This window comes from Leopardus geoffroyi, chromosome A2, assembly GCF_018350155.1.
Source record: "Leopardus geoffroyi isolate Oge1 chromosome A2, O.geoffroyi_Oge1_pat1.0, whole genome shotgun sequence".
Lineage (NCBI taxonomy): Eukaryota > Metazoa > Chordata > Mammalia > Carnivora > Felidae > Leopardus > Leopardus geoffroyi.
In genome coordinates this window covers 148,469,742-148,497,351 of record NC_059331.1, presented here as the reverse complement: position 1 = coordinate 148,497,351, position 27,610 = coordinate 148,469,742, and the positions used below count along the sequence as shown (strand labels likewise).

The window sequence follows — 27,610 nt, the reverse complement described above, 5'->3', positions numbered from 1 at the left end:
AACACCAGTTGCAAGATATTTTTAGAAATCTGAATGCAAAGCCTTTTGAGAACATCAGGTTCGCCAGGCAGCTGGCATACCCCCAGAGCCCCATGGCCCATCCATCTAAGACAGATTATAGAACATGTCAATGGGAGAAACTGGGGAGGATATTAATTAAGTTTAGGCCAAGAAAATGCTTTTGATTGAACAAGCCATGATTTTCTCCTTAAGCCCATGCAAAATATGGAGTGCTAGACAAGCATCTGGAACACATGAAAACATTATTATGTACTTGTGTTACCAACTTTCACCATCTATGGCCCCTTTTATTACTTTTTCCCCTCTAGGCATCATGTTTTCAAAGATTTTTGCCTGCTAAACAAGCTGCATTTATTAAGTAATAATATATTTCCTATTCTTAATGTGGGACATACATCACTGAGTATGCACACAAAAAAGAAAACAGCAACAATCCAATTTCCATTACGCTTTGGGAAATATTGAAAATAGCGTGAGGACCTTATTACCACTCATGGATTCCGGGAAGTCCAGGTACTCTGGGCTGGGAACCCCTATTTATATGCTTACATGAACAGCATGTCTGTGCCCACTTAAGGGATGAGGAGAGACATTAAAGAGGCAATAGGAATAGGGTAAGTTCCTGGCTAGGTGTAGAGCCTGCAGGGTAATTTGTACGAAATTGATTGTCAGAATTAATTGCAAGAATGGGAAGGTTGCATGTAGGCAGAGCTCAGGCGTGGCCCCTGCAGCTTACATGAGCAGTAATAACGGGAAAGATAAAATCCCACGAGTGCCAAAAGATGTCTGAGAGGGCCACAAAGGCCAAGGGCAAAGCTAGAAGGATGGGAGGAGGAGGCCAACAGGTAACTAAGAAGAAGTAAAAATGCAGCACACGGTCAGTAAGATGGCTCAGTGGGCACCTGAGGAAACAAAACAGGAAGGTATATAAAGGGAGTAAGTAAATGAAGGTGGAAAGGGAAGAGCGATCATATGGGGTTTGGGTTTAATTATTAATTAATTCCAAAAGACAGTCTTGAGACTAATTGAGCAGACCCTGGTGCCAATTGGCCTGTGCGTGAGCTACAAGTAGCCCCTGCCAAGTGTACATCATTTTAGGGAGTCAGATGCCCGTGCAGCAGCAGGGGATGCAGCCTGTGCATTTGCCTACGAAACACAGAGGCTCGGTCAGGTCGGTGTGGTTTGTGCTTCTTGGTGCCTGTTGTCTGATGGCGAAAAATTAAAAAGGGGCGGCCACATCAAATTCTCTTAGCACAAGCTGAAAAATTAGGTAAGAAGTCTTCTGCTGAGATAAAAAGGTGCCCCAAATAGAAAAGGATGATTAAAAAAAACCTTTTTGTGAGGAAGAAACTGGCAAACTAGAGAATAAAGACCAAGGCTATTGAAAGAAAATTAAAATTCATTTGATCCTGGGTATCGTGATTAAGTACCTCCTATGTACCAGGCCCTGAGAAGTCATGTAAAAAGACATCCAGGCGAAGCTACATTGGAGAACAAAGAAATGCAAAAGATCTTTCCGAGCGTGCAGGCAATGGAAGCAATTGGGCTAGGCAGAAACGTCGCGTGGAGCATTTTACATTAATAAGTGGCTGGGAAAAGCAAGTGGAAGGTTCTGGGGTTGGAGAGGAAGCCTCCAGTCATGAAAAGGGCGTGAGCAGGAGGAGAGGTAGCAAAGGCTGTTCTATGAAGGCACCAGAATGAAACACCTTTAGAGCCAGTTGGCAACAGCATGAGAAAGAGAGAGGACAGGTTAACAGCTACAAGGTGAGGTCAAAGGCATGGAGAACAAGAACGAGAAGAGTCTTGGATTTGGCTTGTGTGCTCTCTGGGACCACACAGATGATTAAACAAAAGGAGGGGAACCAAGAAGAAGGCACAACACTGTATGGAAAGAAAGAAAGAAAGAAAGAAAGAAAGAAAGAAAGAAAGAAAGAAAGAGAGAGAGAGAGAGAGAGAGAGAGAAAGAAAGAAAGAAAGAAAGAAAGAAAGAAAGAAAGAAAGAAAAGAGGAAGGGAGGAAGGAAGGAAGGAAGGGGAAAAAGAAAAAGAAAGAAAGAAAAAGAAAGAAAGAAAGAGAAAAAGAAAGAGAGAAAGAGAGAAAGAAAAAGGGAGAGAGGGAAAGAAAGAAAGAAAGAAAGAAAGAAAGAAAGAAAGAAAGAAAGAAAGAAAGAAAGAAAGAAAAAGGAAGGAAAACAAGAATGAAGAAAGAATAAACATTTGGGTTTATTATATTAATAATAATATTAATATTATAAGTCAGTAGGTCATGGATTGGATGTTTGTAGAGATATTTTGGGGTTTTGACAGTGGGAAAGTTTAAATACGTCTATATAAATATCTTTCATAACAATTTATATGAACTCTAAGGAGGTTGTTTTCAAAGACTCCCAAGAGAATCACAGGTGGCTGTCTCCCCTGGATGCTTATGTGGCCACCTGCTCAAATACTATTTGGAGGTGCCTGGGTGGCTCAGTCAGTTAAGCATCTGACGTTAGCTCAGGTCATGATCTGGCAGTTTGTGAGTTCAAGCCCCACATCAGGCTCTACACTGACAGTGAGGACCCTGCTTGGGATTCTCTCTCTCTCCCTCTCTTTCTCTCTCTCTCTCTCTCTGCCCCTCTTCCACTTGTGTGTCCTCTTTCTCTCTCTCTCTCTCTCAGAATAAATAAATAAACTTTTTTTTTTTAAGATCCCTTCCGGTTCTGGAGCTCTGGACCTCTTCACATTCCTGCAATGATTTAGGTGATATATCTCATAGAATAGTGTCTCTTCCTGGTGAACGCTGGGTGTTCTGCAAAATCCTAATCACCCTTTTCTTGTCCTCCTGTCCTAGCTCACTAGAGTCCCTGTGGAGTCCTGTGGTCAGTATCGGAGCTGCAGTGAGTGCCTTGGCTCTGGTGATCCCCACTGCGGCTGGTGTGTGCTCCACAACACGTGAGTACCTGAGTACCACTGGGCAGCTTCCTCCTGCCTCCTACTTCCCCACCCACCCCCCACCTTTGCCCTCCCATAATTCTCTTCCTCCTCGCCTTCCCTGTCACCAATCTCCTTCCCTTTGATCTCTCTTCTCTCCCTGCCTTTTCTTACTCTGCCTTTTTTGTATCCTTTGCAAATCCTATCCCCTTCTTTTGTTCTGACTTCACTTTAAATTGCCAAATTCCCATAAGATATATATGCAAATATCAGCTTGGGAATGATGATGAGTTAGGATATGGAATCACAAGGGTAGTAACATTCTAGAGGGCTGGAGGGAGGTTCCTGGATATTTCTGACTATGGCTGTGGACTGATGTTCCAGGACTGAACACCAGGAAAAAGGCATTGATTGGACTTTTTTCTCAAGGCTCACGTAAGCCACAAAATCATGTGCGAGATACATACTCTCCATTTAGTGATTCAACGTCCACATAACACTCTTCAATATCCACCCCCCAAAAAAACTTCTGGTATTTGAGGGGTATATTTTGAGTGTGTAGCACCCAAAGACCCTCCCTCTGCTGTCCATGCACTCATCTGGCTGTCAGGGGACCCTGGGCCTGGGGTCACTAGGCCAGTGAAGCCCCATCCCAAGTGCTGGGTGTTCTCCCTATGTTCCCCTTAGTGCTGGTTCCACAGTATTCTCTAGAAGCTGGGAGAAGGCAGTAGTATGTACAATGGAGGTAAATGGTGGTCTGATAAGTGATCTGAGGACTGGGATACAGGGTATAGACAACCAACCCAGACACATGGAGGGAACTAAAGGCACTTCTTTGGAGATCCAAAGACCCTTAGCATTGCTGACCGGAGAAGCCAAAAATAGTTGGGCCCCACTCGGAGGGAATTTGATCCCAGTTAAACTACTGTTGCTGGAACCCCAGACTTCTAGTCAACACTTGAAACAGACATGTTCGTGTTGGACACAAGTGTTATACGTTAAGGAGAAAGGCTTTAGTCTTCCTGCGAAGACTCTGAACTATGTGTGACCAACGACCATTTCTGGTCATTTTCAACTGTGAGAAGGTGGGGGGCGGGCAGGATCTTGTTTGCAGGAATGCTGGCTCAGAATTTAGGAATGCTCCTGAAAGTGAGAAATGTCCTCTTAGGTGTACATCCTCTCCAAGGGAGTGGTCACCCTCCCATCCCTGGGGAACAGGCTCATGCATAATGAGTCCTTGTGCTCTTTGAGGGAAGGTCTGAAATCCCTCATGTGTATTATGGTGGGAAAAACGGAGACCCATTGACCCACATAACTGAGAGATGACTGGAAACTGGGGGTGGGAACGTACTCCAATGTGTGTATGGTAACAGAGAGTAGCAGAGTCCAAGAGGGGCCGGCATAACAGAACGGGGGAGATTGCATTCAGAATTCAGATCAGCTCTGATCAGCACAGCGGAGTTGCCGAAATGGTACTTTGCAAGGCAGAAGGGAAGTCATTTCCTTTTTCCCCCACAATGAGTCCTCTCAGAAAGGGACCGTGTTCCAGACCCATTGCTTCCTTTGGGGCCTAGGCCAGCTGGCTTTCTTCTCAGCAAAGGGTGGCTCAGCTGCTCCTGGCGTGGGGTGCTCACACCTGGCTTCCTTCAAGGACAAATCAGCAAAGCCGGCCCCTCTTGGACACTCTATGCCTGGGGGAGCCAAAGACAGGTCTCCATGTCAGCTTTGATCCTGCCTAGAGAGACTGACCCACCCCACATAGCGCTAAGCCCTATGAGGAAGAGGGACCTGGAGGCTCTGAGAAGGAAGCCGAGAGACTGTGAGTACCCCTGTATCCCATCCCCAGAGCTGAGCCAAACAGGAAGAAGAAGAGGAGGGACCAGAAATTACTTCCTGCATGGCCTCAGTTTCTCCTTCAGAAACATAGTACCTGCCTCCTGTCAAGTGGCAGAAAACAGGGGTGGACTGGGGCCAAGGAGAAATCTGGACAGTTCATGAAGGAGCCCATCAGTCTGCACCGGGAAGCCAGCAGCTCTATGCTCAGTGAATGTGGCCTAAAGAAAACAGCCATGGGCATGAACTCTGGGAATCTGCCACCAAGGCCAAATTCCACATCGCCCAGCTGTGCAGCAATCTGGGGCAGCCCAGCTCATCTGTGAATTCGAGACGGCAGTGCCGGTCTCACCCACCTCACCAGGTCACCGGAGAATGAGATGAGATCCCGTTGGCGAAAGCATGCCATGCACTGTGGAATGCTATGCAATGTAAGGCGGGGGTTGGGGCAGGAATCGTGACGCAGCTGGGAAAGGACTGAGAGCCCCTGGGTGTGGGCGCCCTGCCGCTTATGTTTTCAGTCAGCCCCCATTGATTGTCCAGATGGCTCCACTTAAATTGCATCCTTCCCTTCCCATGGGCATCCCAGCCTCAAACCGCCTTCCTCTGAGTGCTAGATGCTCCCGCTGGATCCCCCTCACCTCTGTTAACCTGGCATCCCGTCTTCCTTTGAAGTTTGCATATCTTATTCGTATGTGTCGTGTGGGAACAGCCCTTACTAGGCACACGTTCTCAGAAAGCAGGGGAAGGGCTTTCTCTGTGCTGCTCAGCACTGAGCGGCGGCTGCTGCTGCTGCTGCTGCTGCTGCTGGAGCTGCTGGCAGCTCTTCCTTTTGCCCAAAATGCCACGGTGAGAACAGGCGTGGGAGAGCCAGGAGGGACCTAGAAGGACGACGGGGATGGAAATCACTGAAGTCTACTTCTCACTCTTTGCAAAAGTGCTATGGGGGGTTGGAAAGTATAGGCAGCTCCCATTACTCATGGTGGTTCTGTTCTGTAAGTCACCACAAACACCAAATCAGAGAATTCCGATCCATAGCTCCTGGGGTGGTTCCCGGGGCTGGGTTCCTATGAGCCTCTGGTCACAGCATGTCTGTCAACCAGTCAGTACGTAACTGTGTTCTGTTTTAAAAACATTTGCGGCGGGGGCGGTGGGGGGGAGCGCCTGGGTGGCTCAGTGGGTTAAGCATCTGACTCTTGGTTTCAGCTCAGGTCACGATCTCACGGTTCATGGGTTCGAGCCCCGCATGGGGCTCTGTGCTGACGGCACGGAACCTGCTTGGGATTCTGTTTCCCTCTCTCTCTGCTCCTCCCCCGTTGTACTCTGTATAAACAATGTTTATTTATTTATTTTTGAGAGAGAGAGAGAGACAGAGACGGAGACAGAGTATGAGTGGGGGAGGAGCAGAGAGAGAGGGAGACACAGAATCCAACACAGAATCATGGGGCTTGAACTCGTGAACCACGAGATCATGACCTAAGCCAAAGTTGGATGCTTAGCCGACTGAGCCACCCAGGTGGCCCAGTGCGTCTCTGTGTAAAGCCACCTTATTTAATAGAAATTGTTTCATTAACACGGAATTCACGGCCAACAGCACCACATCTCTTGCCTGAACACAGCTTATCTAGCACATGTGTTTTCCCCATAAGGCATATCATGGTCTTCTCATGCTCAAGAGCCCTAGACAGCACTTCAGCACAACACTTGGGGGCCATTTTAAAGGGCGAAGTCACCAAGAAAATGCACAAAGATGCGAAACAAAATGTGGCACTAAATAGACCATGAAAAGGACATTTGTTTATAGTATGAGATGAAACAAGAAGGCAGAGTATCACTACCTTGTCCAGCCTCTGATGGAAATGTGTGCATGTGACCACTCCAGTTTTTCTCCACTCTGCTCATGTCCAGGAATGACCACAAAGGTGCCATAAGTATCAGTGGGGGGATTTTAAAGAAATGTCAGCAAGTAGGTGAATTTACAAAAATGGAATCCACAACTAATGAGGCTCAGTCGTAACTCTGTACATCAGAAATTTGGCATCCTTGTTTATGAAGAGGAAACAATACCTTCTCATGGTCGTGGCAAGTGGATGAAATTAGGTAATAAAGGACGTTGTAGGTCAAGGTGATGTTCTCTGAAATCTTGAGCCTCCTGATGCTGGGGTCTATGCCAGTGCATGGTCAATCTCAACTCCTCTGGGAGGATACAGCTCATGAGCACCCCCAGGTCAAGACTGCCTTCCAGCCTGCCCACCATGACACTCCCTCCCAGGGTTAATGACCAAGGAGAAGCTCTGGTCCACATGGCTGGATGAAGAAGAGAAGGTTCCTGGATCTTCTAAGATGCTATAAATCAGAATATAATGTTAAATATAGAGAGAGTGAGATAAGCAGATCGTAAGCATACAGTTTGAACAGGTTTGACAAATGGGAAGGCCCAGGTAATCCACACTCCCATCAAGATACACAAAATGTCCTTCATCCAGAAAGTTCTCTCGTGCTCCTTCCCATTCTTTCCAGTGGACTTTTCTTCCGAGTTACTTCAGTTCAGGTTGAAGCCAGACACTATTTCTTCTGATACACTCTCCATTTCATTTTATTTTTATGTATTTAATTTAATTTTAATTTTATTTCCTTTATTTATATTTTATTTTTATTTTTATTTTTATTTTATTTCCTTCCTTTCATTTTAAATAGATGCCAGCCAGACATTCATGGTTGGGAGAGATGCATGAGGACGCGGCCAGAGAAAGCTGGAGCAGGCAGATCAGAGCAGAAAGTGGCAGAGGACCAGAGGGAGCCCGCAGATGCTTCCCCTGGGGCCCCTCTGTTTGCCAGGCAGGGAGCGTGGTGACAAATGCAGGGGGTTTTATCATGCACGGGGGTGCCATGCCCCCGTAGCCCTTGTCCATACACCTTTCACACTGGCCCTGCTCCCTTGGTGCCAGGCACTGTGCTAGGCTCAGGAGATCCAGGGGGACTACGTTAGACTGGCTCTGCCCTGAAGCTTCATGGGAACTGGGGCCCTGGGGCCAGGGAAGGGGTGGGGGCTGCAGACTGCACCGGAATCGGTGCATTTGGTAGGGCCGCATCATGGGCAAGCCCCCGTGCCAAGTGCTCCAGGGCCCAGCAAGACTGCCCCTAAGGAAACCAGGGCAAAAGAGCATCAGGAAGAGGGTTCCTTTGAGTATCAAGACATGCCATTTTTCTGTCACTTTTGCCAACTTTTTATGGTTGTAAGAAGTAGGAGGGTGGGAACTTGGTAGCAAGCGAGCAGCAGAAGCTGTGTGTGTGTGTGTGTGTGTGTGTGTGTGTGTGTGTGTGTGTGTGAGAGACAGAGAGAGAGAGAGAGAGAGAGATGGAGGGGAAGAAACAAGGAACAGAAGGAGAGAGCATAAGAGAGAGAGTGAATAGTCTAAGGGCAGGGCCCCTACTAACAGGTGGCTCAGGTGGCTGAAAGGGTCCTTTCTACCAGCAAGGGCACAGGTGGGGTGCAGACTGAACAGGCTTAAGAAACGCTTGTGTAATTGAAGCCTCCCTCCTGTTACTCACTCTTGATTGTCTCAAAGCACGGGCCTGCCAACCCAGTAGCACAGAGCATCGCCCCTTTGTCCTCTCATACGGTCCCTGACCCAGCCTGCAGGCTTGCTGGTTTCCAATGGCAACGACAGTTTCAACAAGCTGGGTTTTTGTTTGTCTGTGAATCTTGAGCTTGTATTCCCAGGGCATTTACCTTGGGCCTGACCCTACCTATTCCGACTTGGGGGAAGGTAAAGGAAAGCCTCCAGCCCAGCCCAGCCCAGCTTCACCTGTCTTGGGCCTAGAACATTCCCTCCAACCAGGCTTGGCATGTCCCCAGGCCTCCCTCCCATCTTCCCCCGACCAGGCCCAGGCTGAGAAGCCGATCTCCGTCTCAGCAGGTAACGGGATCCCATGGCAGACCCAGCCACATCGATTGGCCCAGACGTTACCTTTCTGAAGAAGGTTCATCAGCGTCACTCCTGGGAGGCTCATGTAACCCAAGACATCAACAGGGGAAAGATAAGACCAGCTTTGCCCAAGTCTCTCTTGCCCCCTGGTGTCCCCACCTCTTTGCAGATTTCTTCTGTTGGAAGAATGCCCACCCTTCGATGCTTGGCCCAGATTACTGCTCAGTATCCACTCCTTTTCTTCTCTATATCATTTCTGCCTAGATGGAGAAAGGGAAAGGGAAGGAGAGGAAAAGTACTGGCACCCAGAGCAGAAGGGAGGGGTTAGAGCCAAGAACCTGTCAGTGGTCAGAGTCAGGGTGGGCTCACTTTCCTCAACTGTAAAGCAGCAATGAAAGACCCATCTTGCCACCACACCGTGGAAATGAAGGGAGGGGATGAGCCTGACGTGCCCTCACTGTGCCTGGAGGTCACCCTGATTGCACTGACTGCGGAAGCAGAGGCAGTGGGTCAGACCCCACGGCCTCCTCCATGGTCCCCGGCCCTTCCTGTCCTCTCCAAGACCAGAAAGCTCTGGCTGAGCAGCCAGAACAAACCCACCACTGGAAAGTTTCCCTGCCTTGAGCAACTCCAACCAGCTACACCATGTAGGCAGTGATCGGGGACCTCGGTCTTCACTGGTCCCTGAGAAAATGCACAGTTTGTCCCATAGCCATGGCCAAGTGTCCCCTTAATGGAGCATAAATGGATTCTAAACATGTAAGTCCTCCCTTGCTGCCTTTTGGTATATCCCATAGCCTGGTTTCATTTTCTCTTTAAGCTGTATCAAAGGACTACCTGATACCAACCTGCTAAGGCACCGGTGTCTCTGAGAGCCGTTTGCAGGATGCCCACCCACTCGTGAGGAATTGTTAGAATCACTTCTGCCCAGCAACCTTTGCAGTCTATACTCTGCTCTTCCCTCTTTGCCAAAAAGTTTTCAGCCTCTGGTCCAGAGGGAAGAATCCCAGACTAGATATTGGTACAGTCGAGTTTTTCCATTTGTGTCCCAGCAGATACATAGTATGAGTGAAGGAATCTTGCTTTTTCCTCTCCCAACTACTGCCTCCCCACCCCCACCCACATACATGTGTATAACACATGCTTTCATGACCAAAGGATGTTCAGTCAGCACTGCCATCAGCTCATGGGAATTAGGAAAGTCCTGTGGTCCATATGATCTCGGGGTGTCCCTCCCAGTCTAATGACTTGACTTTCTGGGGACAGCCTGAGGGGCTGGGCTGCCTCTGAGGTTGAAGTGCAGATGTGCACAGCCATATACTAACATTCACACATTCTAGCCACGTGTGTGCAGCCATGCCACCCTGGCCTCATGGTGTGGAGAGTGGCCCAGCTCACACAGAGCAGAGTACTGCCCAGCACCTGACTTGGTGACATTAAAGAAAGCTCCAGGCTGTTGGGTAATGTGTGGTGTGCAAGCTGATGAAATCAACCAGAGTAACTGGTCAGTGTGTCTCAAGTAACGTACAGCAGCCCCCTTGTTACTGACTGGATTGAGGGGACAGTGGACCAGGCTGCTACACCTTGCCTTTGCTTTTTCCTCCTCCTCCTCTTCCTCCCCCTCCTCCTTCTCCTCCTTCTCCTCTTTCTCCTCCTCCTCCTCCTCCTCCTTCTCCTCCTCCTCCTCCTCCTTCTTCTTCTCTCTCTCTCTCCTTCTCCTGCCCTCTGTCCCTCTCCCTCCCTCCAATCCTACTCTTCTCTCCACCTCAACTTTCCTAACCTCCCCTCACCCTCAATAGAAATAAATAGGTCCCAACAGTACCGAGGAAGAGAGAGACCATCCCTGCTTCCCCCTCCAGTTGGGCACCTGCTAAATATAATTCTCTTCTCAGAAACATAAATTCTCTTCTTAGAAAAGGGACATCCCCTTTTTTGTGTGTTCAATATATCATTTGTTTGAAGACAGGCTGAAAGGAAGGCAAGATAAGACTCCCAACTGGGACCCGGGGCAGAGCTCAGCCCCTCTGTGCAGCCTATGGTGGTGGGCCAGGACCATGTGGACCACATAAGCCCACAACGGCTCTTGGGCCCCCTCTGGGCTCTGAACCTGCTGGTGCCTTTAAGTCCTGTGCCTTCCTTCTGTTTTGGAGAGTGAGACCCAGGAGGCGTGGTACCCCACATCTGCTGCTTCGGTTGGCTTTGGAGCCTTAGAGAAGGCAAAGGGCGGTGAGTACAGTTGCCAGTTCAGCAGCTGATGGCAAAGGGGACATCTCTAAGAACAGCCTAAATCCTTAGGTCAAGACCATGGTGTTAGTCACCAGATCCTAGAATTGTGACACTGCAGGGATCACCTGATCCACGCCCTTTGTGTAAGAAACCTCTTGCACACTCATCTGCCTGGAAAGGGTCCCTTCATTCTGTAACTCACCTTCCTCTAGGCTGCACAGATGTGTCTTCCCACTTCTGTGGGCTTTCCTAAAGAGGGCAAGGCCAACGGTATTGGCAAACCCAGTTTCTTCCCTCATCAGGGTTCCCAGATGTGGATACAGTGACCTAAGAGCCCCTGCTAGTAAGCATTCCTCTTAACTTTTCTGGAAAGCTCATTTGGGAAACCCTAACCCCATCTCATTTTTTTCAACCTCCTCATGTTCTAAACCCAGCTCCCCTCAAGGGTGCACTTAAGCCCAGGCCATGACCAATGTGAGATGTTTAAGGATGGGGGAGGGGGTCAGCTGTGGAGAGAAGTCAGGAGACATTCTGCGAGGCAAAGCGGGTGAGCCCCTGCTGGAGGGCCAGGGGACAGACCAGCACCTACCCCCCAAACTGGAGACTCACCCAGACCCCACCTCACCCAGACCCCACCAGCCCCAGTTCCAAATTGAAATTTGCTCACCCAGTTGGTGGCACTGGACGTTAATATTTCTATCGCTGTCCTTAGGAATTAATTTCTAAAGAACTTAATCACTACCTCTTCCCTCTCCCTCACCCCCTTCCTTTCTCTGTTCTTCTCTTTTCCAATTTTCCACTTGGCTGGGAATTCTCCAGCAGCGAAAGTTCAGGCTTAGGGGAGGGCGGAGGTGGCTGCTTCATTAGAGAGGATAATCTCATTGGAACCACTGGCTTGAATAATAACCCCTCCAAGGGCCAGGCCTCTGTCCCCATGGCCTTTCAGCACCTCTGAACTGGGGCTGGAGGGCCCAACTGCAGAGAACGTGGAATGCGGAAGGGGCGTAAGACGAAGTTAGTAGAGCCAGACTCCAATTCTGGGGGCCTGAGCTGTCTTCTCGGGGGCCTGCTTCCTGCTGGCCACATGCAGATCTGTGTTGTGAAAGGGTGTGGTGATGGCAGCCCCATGGATGACTGTCTGAAGACTCCAAGTCACCTAGCATGCGCTTTTTGAGTCCTGCCTGGCAAACGGATCAAGCAGGTCCTTCCTCCAGCTCCAGGGTCCTCCCACAGTGGAGTTGAAGGAAATGCCATAGGAAGTACCTGGAGCCCTTTTGAAAGAAACAAGCCACCACCCTGCTACCCCCAAAAGTCATGACTTAATCCTTTGCACACTTCCCAACTCTTGCCTGGGCTAATGAGAAATCACAGGCCTAGAAGAGTAGGAGGCCATTACCCTGACATTCCCCACAAGGACTCCGAAGGAATCCATCCTTCCCCCTCCATTACCCTCTCACATCTAAGGTCAGCTGTCTGTGTTTTGGGGCATTTGCAGCCTCGGCCCTCATGGGCCCTGAGGGGTAGTAGAAATGTCAAAACATCCCTGACACTGACCTTAAACTTGACTTTCCACTAACAGAGCTGAGTACTCAATACCCTTTGACAGCTACTGAGAAAGCAGAACTCCAAGCGAGCCAGACCACTCTTTCCCTCTTTCCTCCCTCCTGGTCTCTGGGGCTCCCCATCCCTCATTAGGAGGAAAACTGCTGGAGTCCTCTCTGCCTTTTTGTCTCTGGTTTGCCCCATGGGCCAGTCTGGAAAATCTGTGCTTCTGTGTCAGCTGTGCTTTAGAGAGCTTGCATGAGGAAGGCGGAGCAGGGATGGGGTCACAGTGCTAGTGGACGTGTACTGATGGCTTATCGCGTACGAGCTATGCCCTGTTCTAACTGTTTTACATGCATAACTTCATTGAATTCTCCATAATAACCCTATTTGTTAGATACTGTTTTGTCCCCATTTTGTAGGAGAGAACATTGAGGCACGAAGAGGTTAAGTTATTTCCCCAAGATTACACAGTTAGATGGGATGTTTGAAATTATAAGCTAACAGGTGGCTTCCCTGGTAAGACCTAAATTGGGGGTCAGGGGGATAACGAGTATGTGGTTTTGGGGCTCTCAAATTTGGGGAGCCATGGCAGGATGCAGCCACACCGACTTTGGAAGCAGCAAACCGTGCAGGTGTGCCTCATCTTGAGACCCCCCCCCCCCCAACCAAGTACCTTTGTACACCTGCAAGAGAAGTAGAGTCCTCTCTTCTCCATCTGAGTCTGTATTTAGTAACTCCAGGTAAGGTGTGGCCTGGGTGCAGGTTCATTTTTCTCCCTTCATAATTTGATCAAAGACATTTTTCAGACCTACTGATTGCTGTTGGAAATGCGAACTTCAAAGTTGGGGAGTCAGTGAATAATTTAAGCCTGTACCAGCTCTCTGGGTCTGCTGTTAATGGGAGTAATAACACTATTAATAGCGATGTCAGTGCAGACACCCTGGAAAAGTCCATAACATTAGCTTAATGGCTGGAGGTAATGAAGTCCTCACAGAGGAGCTAGCCTGGTAAATTAACTTCCAAGACTTTTAGGCAGACGCCCTTGTTGCCATGGTCGGCTAGAGCAGGCAGGGAGTGCCAGGGAGGTGACCACATTCATGTCTGACCCTTCACTCTTGGGTTTCCTAGAAGGATCCTGGAGAATTCACAAGTTGCAATAATATTCAAAGTGCTTCCCAGTGGCAGGCAAGAAGAAAAAAAAAAAAGTGATTAGCTTAGAGACAAAGCTTGAAGGGAAATTTTGAAATTGCCTTAAGCAACATGAATCGAACATCAAGATGGCAGGGAAATGGGTTTAGTCTGCAGCAAGAGGGGGTCTGTCCTTCCCTCCTCAGTCTCGAAGCTTCAGGGAGGTACAGCACGGCAGAGGCTCCAGGGTTCATCTGTGTTCAAATACTGGCTCTCTCTGTTGAGCTGGTGACCTCAGGCAAGTTACCTACCCTTCCTGCAGTTTCCTGGTCTATAAAATGGGTTTTTAAATGGTACCCGCCTTGCGGCATTGTTGGAAGACTTTGACATAAACCGTAAGCCTCTTACCAGGGAGCCCAAGAAACGCTCAGTGACTAGTAGCCATGATTGTATTACTTAGAATTGTTTTTCACTTTCACGTTACATGTCCAATTTACTCTGCACTCATCATTTTTGTCCCTGCGTCTCCCCTTCTTCCTTTAGTCCATGCCTTCAGTGACTTCTTCATTTGCTAAGTTCTCCCCCCAGACTTGCCACTGTTAGGCTGTCCCTCCCACAGAAGCCAAAGCTGTCTTCCTTCCCTGTGGCATTCTTCCTGATGACTCAGGTGCAATCTCCCTGCTGCCCCAGCTTACCTCAGCTTGTCCCTCTAAGGACCCTGCTTTCCCTTACCCCGCAGCAGAATCAGGAATCCACAGCTTCCAGATCACGGCCACCCAGCAAAGGTCCACATTCACATGGCTTCTTGGGTTTGCATTAAAAGCCTGTTCCCCAAAGCTCAGATGCCTCCATGCCGTGAACTCCCACTGTAAGGCAAGGATGCCCTGGCCCTGGCGGAGAATTTAAGCACCTTCCCCCATGTGTGGTGTGCACATTTGGGTGAAGGTACATGATTCTTATGTCCATGTTTCACAAGCTCCATCAGTGAAGACTGTAAGATCCCAGATCACCCTGGATGTAGTCTACCCGTGACGCAGTGTACTTTGAACAACACAGGACGCTAAGCAATAATAGCAAACCTTCTCTAACGGTAACCCTGGGCCAGGGAGCTGGGATTCCCATCCAAGGCGGTCTGGCTCCAAAGCATGCTTTGAACTGCTACACTCTGCTCTTTTGATCCTTCCTTCCCTCCCTCCCACCCACCTACATTTGTCCTCTGGCTGCTGGACATGAGGTATACAGGGGATTCCAGAATAAGTCAGGCATCATTTCTTCTTTTGAGCTCACACCTGGTAGGAGAGGCTGCACTTAACCCAATAATTATAATATAATCAAAGACTTTCTAGACTATAGGAAACCCCCAAATGCTCTGAACTCTGCCTCAGGTGGTAGCAGGGAGAGATTGCAGATGCACAATGGTTGAACCACATCTGGAGGGTAGGTAGAAGCTGGACAGGGGAAGTGTGGGAAGAAGGTGGTCCAGAGAGAAGTGGCCAGCACAAGGCAAGGAAATCGGAAAGAGTGTTTTGTATACGGGGTGAGAATAAGTCTCGGTTTGCCTAAGAGGGGAGGAGAGTTACAGGGCTGAGGATGGATGGGGAGGTGCACTAGCAGAACTTTGCAGCTCTTTATGTTAATGAGGAGTCGGTGAGGGGTCTTTAGGATGACCCCCAAGTTTCTGCATTTGGCAACAAGTGATTAGAATAACCATCTTTTTCGCATTCAGGTACGGTGGGGGAGGCACAGGCTGGAGGAAGGAGGCAAAGAGGGCAGTTCTGGACACATCGAGTTTGAACATGTCCTGGGAGCCACTGGCAGTGCCTGACCTCCGTGCCAGCCCCTCACTGGAGCAAGTGGCCTTCTCATAAGTCCCTCATTGTTCGTCCCTCCCAGGTGCACCCGGAAGGAGCGCTGTGAGAGGTCCAGAGAGCCCCGCAGGTTTGCCTCTGAGATGAAGCAGTGTGTCCGGCTGACTGTCCATCCCAGCAACATCTCTGTGTCCCAGTACAATGTCCTGGTAAGGGCAGTGGGATCCGGGTCCAGGGTCATGGGAGAACCCTCTCCCCACCAAAGCCCCCCAATGTCCTTAAGAACTGGGCCAAGCCTGACACATTCTTTAAAGAATGTGTCCCTGGAGATGGAAGAAGGGGGACACCGTCGCACAGGAATACCGGGGCAAGGCCCTCTGCATAATGGATGGAAAGATAGGGGAAGGTGTGACAGCAAAAATGATTGAATGGGTGACCAAGAGAGGGAGGATGATGAGAACTATATCTTTGTCTGCAAGATGGGAAGGATTCATGTGCAGAGGAAGAAAGGGGCAGGATATCGCCCATGTTCACGCACTGGGCACTTGGCGGTTGGTTTGCCGTTTTTCCAAAACAGGGGATGATGGAAGAGGAGCTTGGCCAGCAGTACCTCAGTCCTGCCCGCCTTTCTTTCTACAAACAAATCCCCTAAGCCCTCCCATTTGCTGGGCCAAATCCATTCATATGTAACGAAGTCTCCTCTGTGTCTGTCTCTTTACCTCTCACCACCTCTGGTCTTGTGATCAATCGCGGCTTTCTTTATGTTAATATCACCTCCAGTTTTCTCTCTTTTCTTTCTCTCTGATCTCTCTTGCTACCCCTCTTTCTCCTTTGATTACATACCCTTCCGTGCCCCACTTCACTCTCTTCCTCTCTCTCCCCTTGCCGGGGCTGTTCGCAGCTGGTCCTAGAGACATACAATGTCCCGGAGCTGTCAGCTGGAGTCAACTGCACCTTTGAGGACCTGTCAGAGATGGATGGGCTGGTGGTAGGCAATCAGATCCAGTGCTACTCCCCAGCAGCCAAGGAGGTGCCCCGAATAATCACAGAGAATGGTGAGTGTTCCCCAGAGGCAAAGCTGGGTGGCATGTCTTTCCTCCTGGCCTGATGAGAACTCAAGACAGGCATTGGGGGGGGGGGGGGGCGCGGAGGAAGCCCACTGGCAGGGGAGAGTCAGAGGAAGGGGGTGCTTTGGTGGGTATGATACAGAACAGGAGGATGAAGTGTCTTTTTGCTGCTCTCAGAAATGACTGTTGAAACCAGGTGAGCATCCTGGAGTCGGCCTCATCCTAGGTAGGAGCAGCTGCAGAGAGCACGGAGAGAGGCAAGGCCACAGCATCAGAATGTGCCAGCTGAGTTTAGAGATTGTCCTGGAGCAGGAGAGGGTGGTGTGGAGGGGCAATGCGGGAGGGGCAGCTGGTCAGGAGCATGGCCGGGGGGGTGCCTATGTCAGGGCTCTTATGGCTCTGTCCCCTGCCTGAACTGCTGGGTCACTGATCTCAAACCACTGCCTCCCATCCCCACCCTGCCCTGCCTTCCCAGAGCTGCACGTTCATGGCCAGCTGCACTGGGAGGAACAGGCGGGACAGAGGCCCAACGCCAGTGAGGGACAGGCCCAGCCTGGGCAGATTGATTCCATGTTGGCCCTCCCATTTGGGCTTGTCACATTTGTTCCGAGCTGATTGATTAATGAGGCTCTCGGGGAAGGCACAGAACAAGGCTGGAAGTGGGGGCCTGGGGTCAGGGCTGTGAATTAAACATGGGCTTCCAGCTCCTCCCTGGCGCCAGCTGAGGGTTCCAGGGACACCCGCCTGAACGGAGCCCTGAGCCCACCAGAGGAGGGGGTGTAAGACCAGGGTGTCTCCTTACCGAGATGGGGAAGGAAGTCGTGTGTGCACATACATGCACATACATGCAGAATCTCTTGCGTGGCTTGTGGCAATGTTACAAAGCGTCTACATGTTTGTCCTGGTAGCTAATCGATGTGTATGTTTATAATTCTGTGAGTCTGGTGTGGACACCAGGCATGCAAGCCTGTCAGGGTATGTGCACATGAGAGCTGGTGAGCAGATGAGGGGTGGGTGCCAGGAACACAGTGTGGAAGGAAGAATAGACCAGAAGCACCCTCTGCAGATGTTCTCAGGGCTGTCCTGGGACTGGGCCCCCCTGAATCAGAGTCCTGTTAGGGGAGCGGCTCCCCTTTCCCAGTGCACATCACTCTCAGTAGGACCCTCACATGGGATCCTGGCCTTTTCCCTGACCTCGTGGTTGGCTCTGCCCCCCAGGGGACCACCATGTCGTCCAGCTGCAGCTCAAGTCGAAGGAGACGGGCATGACCTTTGCCAGCACCAGCTTTGTCTTCTACAACTGCAGCGTCCACAATTCGTAAGTGCCTCCCAGCCTCACTCAACTCCCTGTTCCTGGGGTCCGTGATCATCCAGCGATAGAAGATGCTGGCACTGTTTGCAAGAAGCCCTATAAGGAGGAGGATGAAACAGACCCCTTCCGTGGCACCCACAGGGTTAATAGGAAAAGCAGAGATGGAATGAGAAGAGTAAGAACTTGTAGGGTGGGGATCTCCAAATCCCTGACTTATACATCTCTGGCATCAATCTGCCTCACCTGATTCAGTTCCCACCATCTGTTGAGGAGGAGGGTGTCCCTCACCTGAACAACAGAGCAGCTAGCACCCTGGGTGAGAGGAGGGGTGTCAGGAGGGAGAGAAGCCCCACGTATGTCCAGGCCAGGGCAGGTGGTCCAACAAAACCCTGAATGCTCAGCTCTCCCCAGTGCCCTGAGGGCTGCTGGGTCAGGACTCAGGCTGTGGAGAGTCAGAGCAGGGCAGAAAGGTCCATGCTGGCGGGCTCTGGCCTGGGAAGTCTTACTCCGGCTCTAGCTCTGGCCCTGGCCCTGTTTGACTGAGTCGTCCATTTCCCAAGGGAAGGCACAGAGGACAGAGTCTCGGGCTCTCGAGTCAGACCAGCCAGAAACTTAACCATTCTGTGTCCCAGTGTCCTCTGTCAGTGGGGAAATAATAGTCCTCCTTCCAGAACTGTCACCCACATATTCCACCTCTGACATGGCAAGGGCACTTCCAGGCAGAGCTGTGGTTGGCTGGGACACCCCTGGTTGCTGTCCCTGCACATCAACCCAGCTTGGCCCACAAGACACCTGTGAAGACTAGAAGAGCCATTACAAGCACAGCAGTTAGAGCCACTGTCCAGGTGCTGCTCATGTTTTTGCTGTTATTTTATTATTATTTCCTCTGTAAAATGATGGAGTTGGACCAGACTGAGAAGGTACAAGCCTTCTTTTTTTTTTTTTATCATAGAAACCTTTCTCCAACCAAAATTAGATGTGGAAGCCCAATATTCAAGACAGATGAAAGTAGGAGCTACTCTGGTTGAGGGTCGAGGGCTTCTGGAACCCCTCTGTCTTGGAATCCCATACATCTCCTCGTCTCCAAAGAAGCTCCATGGAACCCCCAGGGTTCCATAGAGCACAGTTTGAAAACCATAAAGCCCTGCTTGTTTTAAAATGCTATCCTGTTTTCCTCTCCCTGTAGGACAAGCTAGTTAACATAACCCAAGACATTTTGGGACTTTAGGCCGGTGGAATGTTAGTCTACCTATCTGGTGGTGGCAGCTGTGAATCCAGAGCTTGGCTCTCTATGGGGCTCCCAATAAGAGGCAGTCAGGCCTCCCAGCCAAAAACAAGTTGCCTCAATGCCAGAATTCTCTTCCCGCTTCTTGTCATGGAGCTGCCCGTGGCTTTACCATTTGGTGGCCTGATCCCTCGCTCCCCTTTTGCCCCTCTAGGAAAGCAGAGTGTAGACAGATGAAATCATGTGTGAAGTTCCCATGCAGTCCACAAAGTAATTTTAAGCATCTACTTTGTGCAGGGCAATGTGTCACTCATTAGACAGGAAGGATCAACAATTAATAAGACTCAAAGACTCAGTCTCTGCTTCCCAGAGTCGTGGCCTTGTGGACTAGTGAATGAACTGGACGGTGAATAAGTAAAATATGGTACAACAAGGCCAGTACTGCCCCCAGAGACATAAACAAAGTGATTAATGGGAAAAGGGCCCAGTGTGACCAACTCTCTGTTGGTCAAAGAAGGAAGAGGAGATGGCCAGGTGAACGAAGGGAAAGCGGTACTCCAGGTAGGAGGACAGCGTGGGGAGAGCATAGCCTGTTCGTGGCAGAAATGCCAAATACATGTGGAGACAGTGGACCTGGCCATCCTGAGGGGCTTAGACTGCATGGCAAGGCATTTGGGTTCCGCCCTCTGGAAGATGGGAACCATGCTGGGTTTTTAGGCAGGAAGGAGTTCTTCTAAGTTGTCTTTGTGTCTTGGGGGTGAAGTGTAGAAGCAGGGTCGCCAACTGTACAGGGACCCACTGCACTGAGAGAGAAGCCTCAGGACCTTCCTCTGCCCAGGTGGGACCATGTGAGTCCCTGACAGTGAGACCCTAGAGTCAATTTGAATTAAAAGTCAGTTTCTTTCTTTTCACTAACTTATATGGGCCCTCTGAATGAAACCCCCTACTTCAGACCTCATTGCCCGCCAATTCAACAGAAGAGGTCAGCATCCTGTGGAGATGGAGAGTGGTTGATTAGGCCCTTAAGAATTAAGGTTTTCAACCACCTGAGTTGGGGGTGGGGGGAGGCCACAAATTCTGGGCATCCTGAGAAGTTGGTGCAAAAAGGGCCAGATATGTATCAGATTTGCCCTTCATGAGGGTTTGAAGGTGATTTGTCTTAGCATTAAAAGATATTTTACTAGACCCAGGAGTCATAGGCCCTCTGCTTTGGGTTCACCCAGGTTCTGTGATTTGTGCCTCTTCCTCCTCTGTGCCCAGGTGCCTGTCCTGTGTTGAGAGCCCATACCGCTGCCACTGGTGTAAATACCGGCACGTCTGTACCCATGACCCCAAGACTTGTTCCTTCCAGGAAGGCCGAGTGAAGCTGCCTGAGGTAGGTCCTGGCAGCTAGAGTGGTGAGTGCTGCTTGCTCTGAGCATGGGGCACAGAGGGCAGGCCTTCCCTTAAGAAGAGAAAACAGGCAAATCCCACGGGACGCCTGCTTCTGCCCCAACCGCAACTCTTAAGGGACCACTTCATGAAAGCAGGAAACAAGCAAAACTCTGTGCTGGGGCCGGTGGGCTCTGAGTCAGTCCTGGAGGCTGAGCTACAGGCAAAGGTACATTCCAGGTCACTCCAACCATGAAGACCCTCCACATGCCAGGTGAGTTCTAGAACAGTTCCAGACAGATGAGTGTGTATGTGATTGAAATGATTGTAAGTCCACAGCAAGACTCTCTATAGACTCCTTGGCTGTCCCTCGGAGCACCGTCCACAGAGCATGTCTGAGATCAAATAGGACAAGTTGGGTCAAAGGGAGAGAGAAACAAGAAAGAAAGAATGATCAACTTACCAACCAGAGTGGTGGTTCTCAAAGTGTGATGCCCAAACTAGTGGCATCAGCATCACCTGTGAATTTGTTGGAAACTCAGAGTCAAGCACTCCACCCCAGACCAACTGGACGAGAAAGTCTGGGGGTCGGCTCAGTACTTGGTGATTCTGCTGCACAGTCCCATTTGGGCATCACTAAAGTTGGCTTCATGGTGAAGAAGCTGTGTTTTTATTCTCTCCTAATCTTTATTCTCATCCTTGAACATTATTCATCACTCTAATAGAAATACTCTATGCCTCTGCCGTTGCCTTTCTTAGGCTGTAAGTTTGTGGGCAAGCACCTTAAAGATAATGGGTGTAAAATTACTTTGGAGAAGTCCTGCTATTGTCCAGCCATTATGGTGCTTGTGTGACTCCAACTTTCAGGCCAGTAGGACTGAACAGAGTGATTGCCTTAGAATGTTGTCATTTAGACTATAAAGATATTTATGTATATACAGTGTTGGTTAGACCCCACTCAATGTAGAGCTGCCAGCCTGGCCCATGCTCTCTTGGCCAACACTGGACTCGGACAGTTTCCAACATCTTCACCCCCTTCTCCAGCCTTGGGTGTACCTTCCAGCCCCCTTCACATACCCACACATGTGCCATGACCATGTGGCAAACCCCACGGCTTTGAGAGCATTGTCCTAGGACAGGAAGCATAAAAGCTGTTTAGGGTACGGGAGGGGAATGGTGAGCACAGAGGCTCATCCCAGTGCCCTTGTCCCAGACTTCTACCCCCAGGGGTTTGGCCAAACCTTTAATGGCAGGAGGGAAGCTGTCTTGTCTCTGAGACTGACAGGTCAGGGTGATGTACGCTCTACTACCAACACCTGTGGCACGGGGCTCTGCTAAAGGGAAAATGACTGGACTCTGCCTGGCATTGAGAAAATCCAAGCTCCAAATCCTATTTTCCCAGGCCCTGATGACTGAGCAGGAGTTCTACAGGTAGAGAGTGGACAGACCAATTCATTTTAGAAGTAAAGGCAAGGAATGGTGAGGTTGTCAGGGGGAGGGGATGATCCCAGTTGAGAGGGAAGACACGAAGAGCAAACAAGAAAGAAACAAGAGAGGAACCAAGAAGAGAAAGAAGAGGCTGTGGCAGTCTCCAAACATAAAGCTCTCTCCCTCGATGATGGGGTCTGTCTCTGGCTAGCAATGGCTACTCTGGATCATAATCGAGAAGAGACCCACACTTAGATTGCCCTTTTATGGGGAGAAGGAGGAAAGAGAATACATGTTGGCTTTCAAAAGGAACGTGAAGCTAATGTGTATGTGTCATTTCTGTTCTTTAAGAGAAAATGGATCTAAAGCTCGTAGGACAGACATGGGTTTGACAGCCGAGGGGCGCACCACTGACATGAAGACCCTGATAAAAGGTTATACCGTTTCCTCAACCCTGAGCCTTTATCTTGGGGCATGCAGTCAGGAGAAGAAGGTCTGCTTCACCCACCAAGACCAGGGGCTGAGGGCACAGGAAGAAACCTCTTTCTTTGTTCGGGAACCTGCAAATGACTTGATGGGAACAGAAACGAGGAGGTTTTCAGCATCTCTCCAGCTTCCCGGACCGGTGTATCTGGCAGAGGTTTCATGTGGGGAGAGGCCCAAGGATAAATTAGATGAAAGCAGAAACAATTGAGCGATCTGGTGGATTTCAAAGATGCCTAATCATTTAATTACCTTGAAGGAGGTTTTCAAATTTCTGCTTTTTCTTTCTTGTTTGCTCCTCTTGTCCCAAGTTTCTGTCTTTAAATACATAAAAGCAGCTTGCATCTGCTGCTCAGAAGGAGGAAAAAAGAACTAGAAGAGAATTAAACAAGAGCCCACCATGTTTCCCAGTGCAGTTCAGAGATCCCTACAGAAGAACGCTGTCTTTAAGCGCCCAGATTGCCAGTCAGGCACAACCCCCATCTACCTCTGGGGCTGCGAAGCCTGCCAGAGAGTCATAGCACCTCATAGGACGTGGTTCCGGAGCCCCTAAGAAAGGAAAAGGCCTGAAGGAGCATGGCCAATGGAGCGTGGTGATGAAGTAACCTACCACAGCCACCCTCAGACACTCTCCATTTCACCCAAGCTGTGTTATGGTGAGCCTGGCAGACCACTGCAGCCAGAGGCCCCCATGCCTCCCTTATTACATCACCGAGCGGCAGCAACTTGTGCTCCTCTTTTGGATGTTTCTTTATCCTAAGAAAAAGAAGCTCTAAGGCCGTGTTTCTGGTCCAAGTTTGGAGGCTGCCTTCTACCCACCTCAACATGAGGGCCATTTTGAGTATAATGTAGTGGAGAAGCTGGAGTTGACCACTTCACGATGGGCGTTGTAGCAGCAGCATCCTGGGAAATGTACCGAAGGGAAAAGAAGTGATAAATATTTGTGGACTATTGACTGATCCAGCTATTTGGGTCAGTGGAAGGAGGTCATTGTGCTCAGAGCTTAAAAGGAAAGCCCCTGGCTTCTAATGGAAATAAGGTGATTTTTTTTTATGTCGTTGTTTTGTTTTCTATGTTTTAGTCCCTGGGAAGAGCTATAGCAAGAATAAGAGGTAACAAAGAAAATTACACATTTGAAAGGTGATGTTATAGAAGCTTCTAGACACAAGTGTCCCCTTTCCCTGCCAGGAGAAGAGCTTATTCATAGCATGGTACCTGAAGCTTCGCTGCGGGTCAACGTTTGTCCTACATTACCCAATTCCTGAGCATTTCCCATATGCAGGGCATTGTGAGAGGTTTCGAGGTGTGTTAGAGACCTGTAGTCTACATTGAGAGATTAGTAAAATGGGACCATTGGTCTACATGATCTTTTAGGTTCTTTAATTGTAAGTGGAAATAAGCTGGAAAGCACCAAGGAGGAGTCCATGCCTAAGAAGTGGTCTTACAGGATGAAGTTAAGTCCAGGCTGTGGTCCCCTTGTTGTACCTACCAGGGGACTCCCCCTCAGCCTCAGGGGACACCCAGGCCCAGACCCATCCCCACAGGATGAGAGTGAGGCCCAGGCCCAGAGATTCTCCTGGAAGTCCCTGGGTTTTCATTTCCTTTCAACCTTTGAGTGTGGGGACACAGACAGGGCCTTTTTGTGAGCCAAGAGGGAAACTGCCAGGTGGCTCTTCGGCTCTCCAGCACCATCTTTTATCCCCAGGAAGGCTTTCATCCATGCGTCTTCTAGTTTCAACACTGGCTTTGTTGACTGTCACCAGGGATGTTGAATTACCTCTTTTTTTTCCCCCTGAACAAAGAGTGCATTCAGGTGAAGTTATTGGTCTGGAACAGAGAACTGGTCGATCATTGTTGTTATTATATTAATGGCAAGTATTCTAGCATAATTACAATTATTGGAAACAGAATGCCCAATAAACGTATGTTGTTTACAGTAACTATATTCCGGTTACAAGGAATGATTTTGTTTCAACTAATGATGGCATTGGGATAACAAGGCTGGGTCTTTAGATCAACTGCCAGATCCTACATACCAAAAAGAAAAGAGACAGGAAGTCAAGGAAAGCAGAAGTAGGGTGAGTCTTCCTGTGCTCAGCCCTTCTCCCAAAGTCGGGACAGACTTCTTGCTTCCCAGTGGAATGGCCTTTCCCAAGGGCAGCCATTAACCTGGCCGTGACCCCATGTCTACTAGGTGGGAAGGGCCTCTGGTCCCTGAGTGGCTCTGGAATCCCCAGGCTCTGCCATAGCCTCCCCTGAACCCCCATCAGGCCCACACACTTAATAACAGTGATCCATAGGAAACAAAGGTGAACTTCCATGGAAAAACAAATCCACTGACAAGAATTTATCCTCCATAGACTATTGTACTGTTATTTCTCATCTAAACTGGAATGCAAAGTCAGCTGCAGCTGAAGCTGTTCCCTAGGAGCCAGACCAGATGGGCTTTGCTAGGAAGGCCCACGGTGCACAGGCTCAGAGAGAAAGTTCCTGTAGGCCCTCCCTCGTCTTGAAGTTCAACCAGCATTTACTCCAGAGAGCAGGTGTAAGATCAGAAGAGGCAAAATGAATTCTGTCTGATTTCTGAAGCAGTGCTCGTAAGGTTCTCCTAACATCCCCTACCGACACCCCGAACATGAAGCTGTGGACAGATGGGTATTGTAAAATCTGCTGAACCCAATTGTCAGTCCTCTCCAAGACCGAAGTGTTGGCAGGGTGAGGACGGTCCTAGCCCCTGGACTGCTGTTTGCCCCTCGTGCTGAAATAAACCCCATGTCCTGAGGCAGGGCAGGCCAAGGGCATTTACCTGCTGTTGGACTCTGGAGAGAAATTGGGCCATCTACCTTATAAGTGATTCTGGCAAGAGGAGCCATTCCTGGGGCCCAACCCAAGGGATCAAAACCATCCTTGCCATGCCCTTCACCTTCCTTTGAGAAAACAAAGCCAAAGACAGCTAAAGAACTTGCTTCCAATCCATGCACCACCCCCACCCCAGGTATTCCATTACTGGGTTGCCGTTTCTCCAGACAATTGCACTTTCCATCAATCTCGTCTGCCCCACCACCCCCCCCCCTTGAGGTTATGGGTATTTCCTTTCTGTATTATTACTTTGCTCTCTCCATAAACCAGCCCATCGTAGATCACGCTAATGGCATTATAAACTTGGGGAACAGCAAGAAAATATATGGTGCGTTACATTTTTGTATTGGGCATCATGGGTCTGAGAAGGTGAGTGTAAATTTGGGGGGTTGGCTGGGGCTAGGGCTGGCTTCTTTGGAATTGATGGGGGCTGAGGCGACAGTTGTGGCGAGTGGTGCCCCCGCAAATCACTTATTCCTTAGCTGCCCCTGCCCTGCACTCCCCCCAGAGCTTCACATTTCCCCAATCTTGCTGTAACAACTAGGAGAATTAGAGCCCTCATCTTGTACACACACGGGGGGCTGTAAATCCACAAGCCTACCACCTGCCTCCCCAGGCAGCACCAGCCCTAAGGGCAGTCTTTCTTTTCTCTCTCAGCTCAGCAGCGTGCTTTATGTCCTTGTTCAATTATTTAAATATGCAATGAAACCTCTGTATAAAGCAGCCACTGACATGCTGGACATGGTAGATAGAAAGGCATCTTTGTGCTTTCATACTTTGGGTTGATGTTCCTGTTCCCTGCCATTAGCATTGCTATCTTTACTTCCGTGTGCATTTCCCTGAAAACCAAAACGTGCGTGGGGCTGGACAGTCGACCTGGAGCCCACCGGAGCCACCTCCTAAAAGCCAAGACACTGAAGATTTTCTTTCACTTCACGCCACGGCCACTCTCAGCCCTCAGTTCTTACAACTGCAGAATGTAGCCACAAGCAAAACAGCCTCCAGGGGAATCTGGTTCTTGAATGTATGCATTTGTCTCCAAATAATCTTGTTAAATGCAGGTGCTCTCCACCTCCAAGAGCTCGCCCTTTCCATTTATAGTTCAGAGAAATCTCTTCCTTGAAAAAAGAAGGAAAAAAAGGAAGAAGAAGAAAAGAAGAAGAAGAAGAAGAAGAAGAAGAAGAAGAAGAAGAAGAAGAAAAATATTATGTTTTTGAGGAATTCTGTATGGGGGCTAGATAATCATCTGGGGACAAAAATCAGTAAGATGATCTGGTGAAAATATTTTGTTCCTTGTCATTGTGGGAACTGAATGAGGTCATCGGTGTCCTTGGTTCTTTTACCATGAATGTGGCCGTGATCGTATGTGTCGGCTGTGAAACAAGATAGCAAACAGGAAAGCGCGTGGAAGGTGATGGAGGTGGCGAAATGTGCACTGGATTGAATCCTTGAATCCCTTGTACCGTGTTGACTAGAATCATAACAGCATCACACACTGCCTGCCAGAGCTACACCGCCTGGATGACCGTACCAGGTTGCAATGCGCCAGTTATTAAAATATTAAAATACTTCCCTACTGATAGGTAAATGGCCACTTCCAGAAGGCTCCCCCTCCAGCCCCTCCAGTGTTCATTCAGCTGTTCGATACTTTGAGTACCACACTTCCACCTGGTTGAGCAGGCATTGTTATCCCAGTCTAGAGATGGGAAAACTGAGCTTCAGCAAGGCTATAAAATGACATGTCATAGTTCATCTATTGGGTTAATAATAGAACTAGGACCATAAAATTCATTGGATCCAAACCAGCTTCTCTATTCCGTGGCCAAGGAGACCCAGAGGGTTTGAGGGGGACTTGTCCAAGGCCACGTAATTGGTTGGCAGAGGTCCCATCACGGAGCATATGGAACATGCAGCTATAGGATGTCACCTTCCAGAAGAGGGAACTGCTGTTAGAGAGCAGCAGTGGATGGACCCGGGGCCTCTGTACCTGTCCCCCTGTGTTTGGGGCACTTAGAGCTGTTGGAGTTGCCAGGCTCTGAAGCTCATAAGGGGTGGGAAGAGCCGGACAGTGGGAGCTGATGGGGTGTTTATGGAAAAACACACAGAGGTAGTAGCAGGGGAGATGCATCCTTTGGAAGTGAGGTAGGAAAAGGGAGTAGATGAGGGACAAGGTGCGACCTGAGCTGGTCAGGCAGTAGATGAGGAAAGAACAAACATTTGTGGAATGTTTGCTGTCTCTGTGTCAGGCACTTTATATGTGGTAGTTCATGGAACACCTCCCCACCAAAAACCCTTTGGAGGAGGAGCTTTTAATCCCCACTTTCAGTTAAGCCAAGCAATGACTAGAGCCCTTGCAAGATTCTGAAACTAGCAGGAAGAAGATAGCCTTGCATTCAGAGATCAGTGGCTCCCCAGCCAGGTTCTTCCGGTTAAGGACTCGCAGAGGTGATTGTCTGAGCCCCA

The 27,610-nt window shown here is 49.4% G+C and overlaps 1 protein-coding gene across 2 annotated transcripts in view; it reads left to right on the top strand.

Moving 5' to 3' along the window:
• The window catches only part of PLXNA4 (plexin A4), a 445,047-nt gene that overhangs the window by 332,433 nt on the left and 85,004 nt on the right, over nucleotides 1-27,610 (top strand). For both annotated transcript variants that reach the window (XM_045495675.1, XM_045495674.1), the window contains exons 5-9: nucleotides 2,854-2,954; nucleotides 15,488-15,611; nucleotides 16,304-16,457; nucleotides 17,688-17,787; nucleotides 20,267-20,381. In XM_045495675.1, coding sequence (XP_045351631.1) covers nucleotides 2,854-2,954; nucleotides 15,488-15,611; nucleotides 16,304-16,457; nucleotides 17,688-17,787; nucleotides 20,267-20,381 — 594 coding nt within the window. The remainder of the gene's footprint in view (nucleotides 1-2,853; nucleotides 2,955-15,487; nucleotides 15,612-16,303; nucleotides 16,458-17,687; nucleotides 17,788-20,266; nucleotides 20,382-27,610) is intronic.